At 40.5% G+C, this 14,962-nt stretch overlaps 1 protein-coding gene across 1 annotated transcript in view; it reads right to left on the bottom strand.

Annotated features, from left to right (window-relative positions):
* LOC114668876 (inter-alpha-trypsin inhibitor heavy chain H4-like) overlaps nucleotides 1–14,962 on the bottom strand; it is an 84,456-nt gene that overhangs the window by 11,108 nt on the left and 58,386 nt on the right. Inside the window, 3 exon segments of the mRNA XM_028824869.2 lie at nucleotides 3,066–3,089; nucleotides 3,724–3,771; nucleotides 13,093–13,140. Coding sequence (XP_028680702.2) covers nucleotides 3,066–3,089; nucleotides 3,724–3,771; nucleotides 13,093–13,140 — 120 coding nt within the window.

Genomic DNA, 14,962 nt, shown 5'->3' with positions numbered 1-14,962 from the left:
TCTTTTCCCTGGGTACCCGGCCGGTCCTTGATCCCTGGGGGACAGCACTTCTGGGACACCAGGAAGTGCTGACAAACCTGGGATGGTTTATGCCCGGAGTGCTTCCGGGTGCAAGGGCAGCACTTCCGCCACACTGGGGAGTGCTGCCGGAAGTCGGTCATCAGGCACCTGGAGCACATCCGGGGCGGAACAAAAGGGTCCGCCTTACTCCATTCAGGGCTGCAGTCAGGAGGAAGAGGACAGAGCTCGGTGGAGAGGAGTGGAGGCGGTAAAGGACCTGTTAAAGGACTCAAAAGGGTGATTGGTGCAGGGCACCGTGGGCTGTGTATAAGAACCTTGTAAATAAACATGTGTTTTTGGTAGACATGGAGGTGTCTGTCTGTCTGTGTCCGAGGCTGGCTTCCACAGACTATAAACATGACTGGAGTTACTTCCACCGACTTATCCATTTTCTAAGCTTACTTTGTCCACTGCAGAATTACAAGAAGCTCATGGCAGCCACACTGGGTGTAAAGCAGGAATCTATTCTGCATATGAAGTCATCCCATTTCTGGGCCTCCTCATGTGCACAGCCACACTCACTTATATCACAGCAATTTAAATTTGCTTATCGGCCAGATAGTCAAGTCTTAAATGTGTGTTAGTAAAACAGATCTTCCAGAGAAATTTTAACGATAAACACAATGAGAAAGTCCAAGCTTTTCATTGACAGTGACCAAGTTAGGCTGAAGCCCCCCAGTGCAACTGTGCAAAATTCAACTGTGCATTTCTTTTTGAGCTGGAGATATCTAAAAATATAAAAGTCAATGTATGTACTATATGTGTGTGTGTGTACAGGTGCTGGTCATAAAATTAGAATATCATGACAAAGTTGATTTATTTCAGTAATTCCATTCAAAAAGTGAAACTTGTATATTAGATTCATTCATTACGCACAGACTGATGTATTTCAAATGTTTATTTCTTTTAATGTTGATGATTATAACTGACAACTAATGAAAGTCCCAAATTCAGTATCTCGGAAAATTAGAATATAAATTAAGACCAATGCAAAAAAAGGATTTTTAGAAATGTTGGCCAACTGAAAGGTATGAACATGAAAAGTATGAACATGTACAGCACTCAATATTTAGTTGGGGCTCCTTTGGCCTGGATTACTGCAGCAATGCGGCGTGGCATGGAGTCGATCAGTCTGTGGCACTGCTCAGGTGTTATGAGAGCCCATGTTGCTCTGATAGTGGCCTTCAGCTCTTCTGAATTGTTGGGTCTGGCGTATTGCATCTTCCTCTTCACAATACCCCATAGATTTTCTATGGGGTTAAGATCAGGGGAGTTTACTGGCCAATCAAGAACAGGGATACCATGGTCCTTAAACCAGGTACTGGTAGCTTTGGCACTGTGTGCAGGTGCCAGGTCCTGTTGGAAAATGAAATCTGCATCTCCATAAAGTTAGTCAGCAGCAAGAAGCATGAAGTGCTCTAAAACTTCCTTGTTGACGGCTGCGTTGACCTTGGACCTCAGAAAACACAATGGACCAACACCAGCAGATGACATGGCACCCCAAACCATCACTGACTGTGGAAACTTTACACTGGACCTCACACAACGTGGATTCTGTGCCTCTCCTCTCTTCCTCCAGACTCTGGGACCTTGATTTCCAAAGGAAATGCAAAATTTACTTTCATCAGAGAACATAACTGTGGACCACTCAGCAGCAGTCCAGTCCTCTTGTCTCTTGTTCAAGAGTGGCTTGACACAAGGAATGCGACAGCTGAAACCCATGTCTTGCATACGTCTGTGCGTGGTGGTTCTTGAAGCACGGACTCCAGCTGCAGTCCACTCTTTGTGAATCTCCCCCACATTTTTGAATGGGTTTTGTTTCACAATCCTCTCCAGGGTGCGGTTATCCCTATTGCTTGTACACTTTTTTCTACCACATCTTGTCCTTCCCTTCGCCTCTCTATTAATGTGCTTGGACACAGAGCTCTGTGAACAGCCAGCCTCTTTAGCAATGACCTTTTGTGTCTTGCCCTCCTTGTGCAAGGTGTCAATGGTCGTCTTTTGGACAACTGTCAAGTCAGCAGTCTTCCCCATGATTGTGTAGCCTACAGAACTCGACTGAGAGACCATTTAAAGGCTTTTGCAGGTGTTTTGAGTTAATTAGCTGTTTAGAGTGTGGCACCAGGTGTCTTCAATATTGAACCTTTTCACAATATTCTAATTTTCCGAGATACTGAATTTGGGACTTTCATTAGTTGTCAGTTATACAAGAAATAAACATTTGAAATACATCAGTCTGTGTGTAATGAATGAATCTAATATACTGTACAAGTTTCACTTTTTGAATGGAATTACTATAATAAATCAACTTTGTCATGATATTCTAATTTTATGACCAGCACACCTGTATATGTATTTATGAATGTTCCAACATCATTTCCGAATGGCTGGAGCAACTTTCATGAAACTTGGTACACATGTTTCTCTTTGGTCGACTACAAAAACTGTCGGGTGAAATCAATCCAAGCCGCGCTCCCTTCTGGGTAGGGTGGGGGGTGATCTTGCGGTCATATATGCATGTTATCATCCAGTTGACACTCGGAACGACCACCAGAGGGCGAACTGTAGGTGACTGCCGGCATTCTTTATGTTTGAGCGCCACCGCACCACTGGTGCTTTGGAAATTAAATGAGTTGGCCGGTTCTGAGCGTCAACTACATGATAAAATACTTACAAGACTGCAAGACAAGCACATTAGTGAGTCTTCATTATTTGTTAACTTATTTTTAAAGTTGTGCTTCTCTTGTATTTTTCTCAAACAATAAAAAAAAAACTTTACTTTCATCCCGAGCAATGCTGGGTATTTCAGCTACTTCATGATATAACAGCACTAATCAGATTTGAAATCTCAATTTTCTACTAATAAATCAGTTTTTTGCTTTGTCTGTAGAGTTACGGGTTCTTCACAAGTTCACCCGCCATAAATACTCATTTTCTTTTATATAAAATGCCCTATCAAATGTCATGTAGAACGTCTTGTGAAACTTCTGCTGTAATATACATACCTTGTGGATAAATATTCACATGTCCTGTAGAATAAAACAAAAAAAAAAAGTAATTATTGTGTTCAGCTATAACCTGGGAGTAGTAATAACACAGCAGCCCAAGCCTTATTCACCATATAAACAATTCTTATATAATATTAGTTTTGTGTATTACTGTCACTTCTTGCTATTTAGTATTAGTATTTTTATATTTTTACTTCGTGTAGTCTGCCTTTATTATTAGGTCTGTCATGCCATGTGGTTGACAGCAATGACGCCTGTTGCCAGTCAGATGGTGGATGTCATTTTAAATGTTGGTGGAAGGTTCACCCTGGCATCCAAAATTCGATCCAGAAAGTAAAGACCAATAACTCTGTGTGAGAGCATCTCAATTGTACAAGGAATTATTAGGTTTAGCTTAGTAATGATGACAATTACTTTTAAAGCCATCATTTTGGAAATATGTTCTTAGTTTTTGTGAAAGGTTTGTTTTTCATACTGTACATATTTTGACTACCTCCTGTTTCCTGGCAATACCTTTTAAACATCCTTAAAAGAACAAACAAACTTTCTCTCTGTCACTCAGAACCATTTTAAGTCTGTTTGTGCCCCTCTTGTCCCACAAAGTTCTTATAAACTTGTACTGTAGCTTTAACTGGTATGAAAAAGAGATACATACTTGTTATGAAAGTTGGAGCAGGTGGCATTGTCAACAAGTGCACTGTAGCTGGAAAAAAACACAAAAACAAACTGTTTACGGTACTTTATTATGACCAGAGAGTAGTGATTAATAATGAAGCAGCTCAAGCCGACTCGCCATCTTTCATTTTCACTAGCATTTATTGCTTTGTCCTTAGAGTTTGTACCGTAAAGCGATCAAAATCCACCCCACTTATTCTTGGGTTCTTTGAGAGGTTATAATCCATCCATCCATCCATCCATTCTCTTCCGCTTATCCGAGGTCGGGTCGCAGGGGCAGCAGCTTGAGCAGAGATGCCCAGACTTCCCTCTCCCCGGCCACTTCTTCTAGCTCTTCCGGGAGAATCCCAAGGCGTTCCCAGGCCAGCTGGGAGACATAGTCCCTCCAGCGTGTCCTGGGTCTTCCCCGGGGCCTCCTCCCGGTTGGACGTGCCCGGAACACCTCCCCAGGGAGGCGTCCAGGAGGCATCCTGATCAGATGCCCGAGCCACCTCATCTGACTCCTCTCGATGTGGAGGAGCAGCGGCTCTACTCTGAGCCCCTCCTGGATGACTGAGCTTCTCACCCTATCTTTAAGGGAGAGCCCAGACACCCTGCGGAGGAAACTCATTTCAGCCGCTTGTATTCGCGATCTCGTTCTTTCGGTCACTACCCATAGCTCATGACCATAGGTGAGGGTAGGAACATAGATTGACCGGTAAATTGAGAGCTTTGCCTTATGGCTCAGCTCCATTTTCACCACGACAGACCGATGCAGAGCCCGCATCACTGCGGACGCTGCACCGATCCGCCTGTCGATCTCACGCTCCATTCTTCCCTCACTCGTGAACAAGACCCCGAGATACTTGAACTCCTCCACTTGAGGCAGGATCTCGCTCCCAACCCTGAGAGGGCACTCCACCCTTCTCCGGCTGAGGACCATGGTCTCGGATTTGGAGGTGCTGATTCCCATCCCAGCCGCTTCATAATATATACATATATATACATATATAAATACATACATAAATATACATAAATAAATGCAATTACAATAAAATAGAAATCAATATAAACAACATTAACATCATTATCATATGAGAATATGAAGTAATATATAAGAAGCACATTTCATATAAATATAAATTATTAAACAGTAAAATCTTCTTCTATAATTTGCTACCGTGGCTATTCGTTTGTCTGTCCAGGATTTTAAATCACCTCTAGCTCGCAAACCGTTTCACCTATTGACTTGAAATCTGGTACACATATAGTACGTCACGTCTGCTATCCGCTTTATGGGTGATGATTGTATTACTCTTTTTATCTTTATTTTATTTTATTGTAGAATCAATTCCTATCTGCGCACACCAGGGCGGCCGTGGGCGGATGTGTATGGTGTATTCACTCCATGTTATCGTGCATTGCGCTATCACTAATATTTTGATAAAAGAATTTGAACAACATATAAGAAGCGTATAAATTATTAAACAGTAAAACATTAACATTTAAGAAGTAAAGTTACATTGAGTACTACTGCAGTGCCTTCGGGTATACCTCATTTTTTGTTTGCCAATTACATGCTTAAATGTATACATTTTTTTGGTGTACCTACCCGAGAATACGCGACATATAACCGACCGTGGGAGAAGCATGGATTTTAAACACGCGTTGAGTTCATCTGCTGGTCTCCCTCGTGGAATAACTGGTAATGTCTGACTAAAATCTACAGCGAGTAAAACGACATTACCTCCTTTTTTTTTTTTTTTTTTTTTTTTTTATATTTTTATTTTATTAATTTTCATTGTAATCATTCCATACAAACAGATCCATTTACAACCCAACAAATTTGAAAACAAATCAAACCCCACCCCTGAGAAGGAGAGCTTAGCTAAAGGAAAATTTCTTTAAGCTTTTTAATAAGGCAACATTAGACAAAAGAAGGGGAGAAGTAAATATCTATATAAATAAGAGATGGAGAAGGGAGTTAAATACAATAATAGTTAATTCTCTTATTCTAAAATAATATTGATTAAATCCTGCCAAGTTTTGAAAAAAATTTGTACAGATCCTCTAACTGAAAATTTGATTTTTTCCAATTTCAAATAATATAAAACATCAGTTTCCCACTGACTTATAAGAGGAGAATTAGGATTCTTCCAATTTAACAAAATAAGTCTGCGTGCCAAGAGTGTAGTGAATGCAATCACCGTTTGTTTGTCCTTCTCCAATTCAAGTCCATCTGGAAGGACACCAAACACAGCTGTTAGTGGGTTAGGAGGGATTGTGATACTAAGGCTGTCTGAGAGGCACTTAAAAATTTTTGTCCAAAATGATGTTAGTTTGGTGCAGGCCCAGAACATGTGACCCAGTGAGGCAGGAGCTTGGTTGCAGCGCTCGCAGGTTGGATCCTGGCCTGGAAACATTTTGGACAGTTTTAAGCGAGACAGATGAGCTCGATATATAATTTTTAGTTGAATAATTCTATGCTTTGCGCATATAGAACTCGAGTGAATTCTCTGCTTTGCTACCTTCCACTCCTTTTCTGATATATTGATTAAGAGATCTTCTTCCCAATGTCCTCTTGGATCTTTGAAAGGTAGGGACTCTAATAAGATTTTATATATTGCGGAAATAGTGTTTGTTTCCTCGGAATTGAGTAGTATTTTTTCCAGCATTGTGGAGGGTGCAAGGTGGGGGAAATCGGGCAATTTCTGTTTAACAAAATTTCTAATTTGAAGATAGTAAAAGAAATGTGTAGCTGGGAGGTTAAATTTTGAACGTAATTGTTCAAAAGATGTAAATATGTTGTCTATATAAAGATCTCTGAGCATTTTAATCCCAAAACTTTTCCAGGTATTAAAAACTGGATATACTTGCGAAGGTTGAAAGAGGTGGTTCCCTTGCAGAGGTGCCACTGATAAAAGATTTTCCATCTTAAAATGCTTCCTAATTTGGTTCCATATTCTGAGTGAGTAAAGCACAATTGGGTTATTAGTATATTTGCGATAACTTTCATTTATTGGAGAGCAGAGCAGGGAATATAAAGAAGTACTACAGGATTTTACTTCTATTGCAGACCAAGCCTGTGTATGTGCATTTATTTGTGTCCAGGTTTTTATGGCTTGTATGTTTGCTGCCCAGTAATAAAACTGAAAATTAGGTAAAGCCATGCCACCTTCTGCCTGAGGTCTTTGTAGGGTCGCTCTTCGGATACGTGGGTGTTTTGAGTTCCAAATGAATGAGGTTATTATTGAATCTAACTGTTTAAAAAACGATTTATTGATATATATTGAAATGTTTTGAAATAAAAAGAGAAGTTTAGGAAGGATATTCATCTTAACAATGTTAATTCTTCCGGCTAGAGTGAGATGAAGGGTTGACCATCTATGCAAGTCTTGCTTAATTTTTTCCATACAGACGCCAAAATTTTGTTGATAAAGAGCTTTATGTTTACTTGTGATATTTACCCCTAGGTATTTAAACTGATCTGCTATGGTAAAAGGTAGGGTGTCTAATTTAATATTATATGCTTGTGAGTTCACTGGAAAGAGTATACTTTTATTCAGATTAATTCTAAGACCAGATATCTTTTGAAATTCTGTTAGTGCTGTTAAAACAGCAGGGACAGTGTTTTCTGGGTCCGATATATATAAGACCATATCATCTGCATATAGAGAAATTTTCTGTTCCAGTCCTTCTCTGACAATCCCCTTTATCTGATGAGAATTTCGGCAGTGAACCGCCAGTGGTTCAATAGCGATTGCAAACAACAGTGGCGACAAGGGACATCCTTGTCTGGTACCACGTTCTAGTTTAAAGTAGTCTGAGCAAATTTTATTAATACAAACTGAAGCTTCTGGACTGGTATACAGTAGTTTAATCCAAGCACAAATATTCGGGCCAAACCCAAATTTCTCCAATGCAGTGAAAAGGTAATTCCATTCGATCATGTCAAATGCCTTTTCTGCGTCTAATGATAGTAATATCTCTGGGGTGTTTGATTTTGCTGGTGAATATATAACATTAAACAAGCGTCGGAGATTTGAAGATAGATGTCGGCCTTTAATAAATCCAGTTTGATCTTGTGATATTACCGAGGGCAGCACTTTCTCCATCCTTCTAGCTAGGATTTTTGAGAGTATCTTAACATCATTATTCAGGAGTGAAATTGGTCTATATGATGCACATTGTAACAAGTCCTTATTTTGTTTAGGAAAGACGGTGATTAATGCTTGTCGAAATGTTTGAGGTAGTATTTGGTGGTCTTTAGCTTCTGTAAATGTTACCAATAAGAGTGGAGCTAGCTGAGTGGAGAATTTCTTATAAAACTCTACGGGGTAACCATCAGGGCCTGATGATTTCCCGCTTTGTAGTGACTTTATAGCGTCTAGTAATTCTGTTAGCGTTAGAGGTTTATCTAGTTCCTCAGCACTTAAAGCATCTATTTGTGGTATTTGTGAATTATCCAGAAATGCATTAGATTGCGTGTTGTCTTCTTTGGGCTCAGTGTACCTCCTTTTTTTTTTTTTACGATCTCTGAGATGTTGCTTTTTTCGGTTCAAGGCTTCATAAGCTCTTTTATGTTGTATGGTGTACTTATCCCAAACCATCATCTTTGAATGTTGCAAGACTTTCGCCTTGTATGTAGATCGGGGTAATTACATTCATTGCATTCCTAGTCTGAATCACAATCTGATTGTATGGGTGGTTACCTGGCAGGTAACGCTTATGCTTGGTCATCAAGTCGTCTAACATCCGCTACGTGCCCTCTTTTAATTGCGAGAAGCAGATATATATAGCCAAATTGTCGTGCTTTGTTGCGGCAAAGTAGTGCTTTTAATTTTTTATTAAGAAGAAAAGAAAACCTTTTTAAACGGATCGAAAATATACCAATAACAATTTGTTAAGGATCTGTTTTTTGTGAACCTCCCTTTTCACAGCTGTCACGCTACGGCGTGTGTTTTTCGTTTATTTGACAGTATGTAGATCGTGGTAATTACATTCATGGCATTTGTTTTCTGAATCACAATCTGATTGTATGGGTGGTTACCTGCCAGGTCACGCTTGTGGTTTGTCAGCAAGTCGCCTTACGTCCGCCACGTGCCCTCTTTCTGTTCCCAGAAGCAGATCATAGAATGGTTTTAATAGTTTACTTTCAAATAATGCAAAGAGTATGCGACACGTGTTTCTCCCTAATTCTGGGCTCATCAGGCGTACACACTCACTGCATCCCCTCTTGGGAATCGAATCTCTATCGTTAGCGCCAGAGTTGAAGCCCCTAACGTTGCGGTCAGCAAGTCGGCTAACATCCGCCATGTGCCGTCTTTCAGTTGCGAGAAGCAGATCATAGAATGGTTGAAATTGTTTACTTTCAAATTATGCAAAGAGTACGCGACACATCTTTCGCCCTAATTCTGTGCTCTTCATGCGTACACACGCATTGCATCCCCTCTCGGGAATCGAATCTCGAACGTCAGCGCCAGAAGTGAAGCCCCTAACGTTGCACTACGGCGTGTGGTTCGTTTATACCTCGTGTCTTCTCATTAAACTTTTATCTCGCGAATATGTTATAGCAATCCGCAGCGGGAGCGTTTCTATAAACTTAATTTAAACTTACGTTTTACACAGTGCTTTGTTTCCCTTATGAAGATGCTTGTATGCTTCACTCGCTCGCTTCTTATTGTTTCGCTCCCTTCTCAATTGTTTAATGAATTTTTTGTTCTTCGCTGTTTGCGGCTCTTCCTTCATTTCTCCCTACTGTGTTCACAGTCTTTTCACGTGATTACGTGGGAGGCGTGATGACGTGACACTCAACTCCGCCTCCCACGGCCATCAAGCTACTGTCCATTACAGTATATTGTCAAAAAAGAGGTTCCAGTTATGACCATTACGTGTTGAATTTCGAAATGAAACCTGCCTAACTTTTGTAAGTAAGCTGTAAGGAATCAGCCTGCCAAATTTCAGCCTTCCACCTACACGGGAAGTTGCAGAATTAGTGATGAATGAATGAGTCAGTCAGTCAGTCAGTCAGTTAGTCAGTCAGTGAGTCAGTGAGGGCTTTGCCTTTTATTAATTAGTATAGATATATATTTTCAGTTTCAGTTCTAGTACTTATGATATGGTTAGAAAAAAAATTTGGAGTGTAGTTTTCTGCCACAATCAGAAAGAAATGTAGACATAATGGCTTTTCAACTTAAAAGCACATTTTTTGATCACTTGTGCTGAATGCAAATTATAGATCCAGATTTAACCAGAATAAGCCGAAAAAAACAAGTGGCTAACGTAGCCTACAATAGCAAATATGTAAAGGAGAGGCACACGTCTTTCTCTATTGCACAGATCCCATTTCTACAGTCCCATCGTAACATTTATTCATGCAGCAGATTGCATGATGAATTTGGGGTCGACAGAAACAGCAATGGTTGCAATGCCTATTGACTTCCTGGTTCAGACTATTTTTTTTTTTCATGGTCACTGTCATAAAATACTCATTGCTAGCATCCCTAACATAACAAGTCAAGAAAGAGAAGCCCAGTTACAGTGGGACGTTGAGCTTATGTTTGGAGTTCTGCAAGGATTGTTATGCTTTGAGCTGTTTTTGCTCGTTTAAAGGAATCTGCCTGTGGCTTGTGTTTTGGGACTTAGTTGCTATGGATTGACTTTTTAGGCAAATTTGTTTTTTGCTTCTTTTTAGCCCTTTAAGCATTTTGCATTTTTTGCTTTTCTTATTTTTCCTATTTTGGCAAATAAACTTTCAATTTGAGTTTTTTGTTCTGAGTTGTCTATATGAGTCATAGTTTAAGGCGTTTCTCTTCCTTATTAGACATTTTGGGACTTTCTTTGCATTTTTAAACTGTTGAAGCCAGTTCTTCATTTTGGGGCCTGTATAAGTGACATCCTGCTGGCTGCAGTTGGGAGGTTTAAAGACCAATGAAGGTCCTGGCCTGTTTTATGGGTCTCTTGTAGGCCTCATCCCCCATTTCACCATGTCTGAGTGTCCGTCTCATGACACTTCATGGCTACTGTCAGTTTGTTCTATACATGTTGGTTTTTTAATCTTCAGATATCATATTTATGTTACATACTTTTTAAATGTTATTAAATACTTTGTGGCTGTTCCTTTCATTTGGTTAATATATGGTTAGATTTATATTTGTGTGTTTCACTTTCATGTCTTTTTGTATTTCACTTTTTATTATCTAATTTTGTGCTTTTTTGTTTCTGTTATCATTGTCAAAGTTTATACAGTAAAACCTTGGATTGCGAGTAACTTGGTCTGCAAGGTCTGGGGCAGAGCGGTGGCTCTGAGTCTAAGGATCTGCGCTGGTATCCTGAAGATTGCCGGTTCGAATCTCTATCACTGCCAAAGGAGATCTTACTCTGCTGGGCCCTTGAGCAAGGCCCTTAACCAGGGGCACTGTACAATGGCTGACCCTGCGCTCTAACCCAAAGGGTTAATGCGAAAACTAACAAATTCCTAATACGAGAAATTGTGTAAGGCGAAATAAAGAACAAAAAAAAAGTATGTTGCAAGACGAGCAAAAATTTTTAATAAATTTTAACTTGATAAATGAGAGAGGTCTTTCAATATGAGTAGTACGTATTGTGAACACAGGGAACGCGGGCCCAAGGGGATGTGGCCACTCCCCCGAAACCCCCTCTTAAACAGTGATATAATGGGAAACAAACACAGCTTTTCATCTCCTCTTTGTGGGATCAGCTGCTAGCCTGCTGCTTCCTGCCATGCCGCACGATCTGCATCTTGCACGGGGCTTCGAACATTTAAAAGACCATACCGTGGCTGTCCTAGTATCTCACTGCCTTGTCTCTCTTCCCCCAAACATCCTCTGCTCCGGTCGAGGCTCCTGAGCTGCTGTGCCCCTTTGAAGAGGAAGATTTTTGTGTTCTTTTGATCAAGGGGCAGAGCTGTGGCAACCGGTTTTGACAGTGTGCCCGGATCGCTCCTGAAAGTGACTTGTGTTTGTTCTGCCTGTATTCGAATAAAGTTTCCGTCTCTTGAAAACCTGACAGTACACGCTTGGTCTGGCGAGTGTTACGTGATCACAACGGAGCCGATGGTTCTTCTCTCTCTCGTTGCGGGATTGCGGGTAATCGTCTCCCGTGCTCGGTCTCAGTCAGTGCGCCTCATTAGTATAGTCAACATCCGTACGAGTGTATACTGTTTACTATAGCATTGTGACCACGTTTGTGTGTGCGTAACAATTCTTTTCAAAGGTAAAGTGCAGGTTAATTTGTTTTATGTATTTTTACTGTATATTTTGTATTAATCATTTTAATATGACTGCGGTGGGCTGTCATAGGGTTTGTTTCCTGCTTTGCGCCCTGTGTTGGCTGGGATTGGCTCCAGCAGACCCCCGTGACCCTGTAGTTAGGATATAGTGGGTTGGATAATGGATGGATGGATTTTAATATGAATATTTTTGAGTTGTGGAACAAATCATCTGAGTGTCCATTATTTCTTATGGGGAAATTCGCTTTGATATACAAGTGCTTTGGATTACAAGCTCGTTTCTCAAACTAATTATTCTAACAAATCAAGGGCTCACCGTACCTCTGTTTTTTTAACAATACCACATACAAACAATTCTTATATCACATTCGTTTTGTGTATCACTTGCACTTCTTGCAGTTTCACATTTTTTTCTTTATATACAGTATGTTTATTTTTTTATTTTTAATACATTTCATTAAATTGTTTTTCATAACATTATCCAAATTATTACTTTTATGCTTCTGCTTTCTCTTTTTGAATCAGATATCTTATATACAGACAAGACAGTAAGCTTAGTTAAAATATATTTATGTACAGGGTATATTTTTAATTTTTTTTATTTTCTGTGAGTGTTTATTACTTAAATTAACAGTGTAGTCTGCCTTTATATTAGGTCTGCACTGTCATGTGATTGAGAGCAATGACGCCTGTTGCTAGTCAGATGGTTGATGTCATCACACTGTCATTTTAAACGTTGGTGGAAGGTTCACCCTGGCATCCAAAATTCAAATCGGAAAGAAAAGAACAATAACTTTGTGCGAGACAATCTCAGATGTACAAAGAATTATTAGGTTTAGTTTAGTAATGATGACAATTACTGTTTAAGCCACCGTTTTTGTGAAATATGTTTTTAATATTTGTGAATGTTCTTTTCTCATACTGTACATATTTTGACCACCTCCTGTTTCCTGGCAATTCCTTTTAAACATCCTTAAAAGAGCAAACCCTTCCTCTCTGTCGCTCACAACCATTTCAAGTCTGTTTGTCCCACTCTTGTCCCAAGAAGACAATGACACAGAAGTACTTATAAAATGTCTACTGTAGTTTTAACTGGTATGAAAAAAGAGACATGCATACCTATCGTTAAAGTTGGAGCAGTTTCAGGCAGTCGTCGTAAGTATTTCGCTATAGCAGAAGATAAAAAAATACTTTTTACTGTACTTTATTACAACCTGGGAGTACTAATGTAGCAACTCAAGCCTAAACCATATGTCTGCTCAAATATATAAAAGTTAATACCACTAAACCATTCCCACACCACTTGTCTTAAAGAGAATCAATGTAATACAAAATGATGAACATAAAAGAGGAAAACTAATGTAAAAGCAAACACTGAGAAAAAATAATAAAAACTAAAGGGAAAAAAAACCTATAAAACGGAATTACAGCTAGATTCTAGTCTTTGGCTAGTCTTCAATGCTGATTAATATTTCTGAGTATGCAGACACAGCCCTCACTGTTATTACTGTATACAGGGACTGTATAGCCCTTATTAGGGGCCTCGAACCTCATAGTCTCCCAGCACCCCCAACAGAATCCCTCGAGGAACACGGTCATACATCATCTGCAAGTCCACTGAACACATGTAGACTGATTGGGTGTACTCCCATTGCCCACTCCAGCTGCTCCACCATTCCATGGCCTGGATGGAATCCACATTGCTCCTCCTAGATCTGAGGTTCCACAACTGAGAGGGGTCTCCTTTCTAGCACCATGGCATATGCTTTTCTAGGGAGGCTGAGGAGTGTGATCCACTTGGAGCACCAGCCTGGTCTGCAACTTCAGAGGCACGGCTCCTGATGGCCATTCAAATTGAAAAGGCGTGTGAGCCTGATCAGTAGTTGCTCTCTGCTTCCCTGTCCGCCAAGGCTGCAGCCCTTTGGACCTGTCGACACCTCTTTGTTAATTCAGGAGTCTCCCATGCTAACCATACATGGAGGGCCTCCTTTTTCAGCATGATGGCATCCCTTGCCTCTGGTGTACACCATTGGGTCTTTGGGTTGCCACTTCGAGAGGTACCTATGGCCATCAGGCCTCAGCTCTTCTGCAATGGAGCCTTGGACTCTAGAACTCTATGTCCCCAGCCTCCCTTGGGTAGCATGAGAGCATCATGAAAAATATATATATATGTATGTGTGTGTGTGTGTGTGTGTGTGTGTGTGTGTGTGTGTGTGTGTGTGTGTGTGTGTGTGTGTGTGTGTGTGAATATATACAGGGAAGGACCGGGAGAGGGGCAATATCTCCCCTGGGTACAAGAGGGCAGCCCCCCTAATTTCCATCAAGGACCACAGATATGGAGCTGACCCCTCAACCCTGTTGGGGGTCTGTGGCCAACCCCAGGGGGCACCTGGATGGTTCCCAAGGCCTGGAGAACAGCACTTCCGCCATACCAGGAAGTGCTGCCGCTCCAGGAACTGTGTAAGCCCAGAGTGCAAGGAAGACCACCATCAAGCACCTGGAACACATCCGGGGCATTATAGAAGGGGCCGCCTCACTCCATTCGAGGAGCCAGAGTCGGGAGGGAGAAGATTGAGCTTGCAAGAGAGGAGTGGAGGCGGCCAAAGAGAGGAAAAGGACTGAATAGTCGTGTGTGAGTTAGTGGAACCCGTATTGTAAATAAACACATGTGTTGTGAACATTGGTCTTGTGACTGTCTGTGGCCAGGCTATCTTTTACTATATATATATATATATATATATATATATATATATATATATATATATATATATATATATATATATATATATATATATATATATATATATATACGAGCTGTATATACCCGGCGTTGCCCGGGGCAGAAGTAACCTAATCGGTCAAACACTTACATATATACCAAAGTAAACCTAATCGGTCAAACAGTTACATATATAAAAAAACCGAACCTAATCGGACAAACAGCTTCATATATACAGAAGCGAACCTAATCGGACAAACAGCTAATCTA

The sequence above is a fragment of the Erpetoichthys calabaricus genome, chromosome 18 (assembly GCF_900747795.2).
Source record: "Erpetoichthys calabaricus chromosome 18, fErpCal1.3, whole genome shotgun sequence".
Taxonomy (NCBI): domain Eukaryota; kingdom Metazoa; phylum Chordata; class Cladistia; order Polypteriformes; family Polypteridae; genus Erpetoichthys; species Erpetoichthys calabaricus.
Note: the sequence above shows the minus strand (reverse complement) of the source record. Positions and strands in the feature narration are given on the sequence as shown.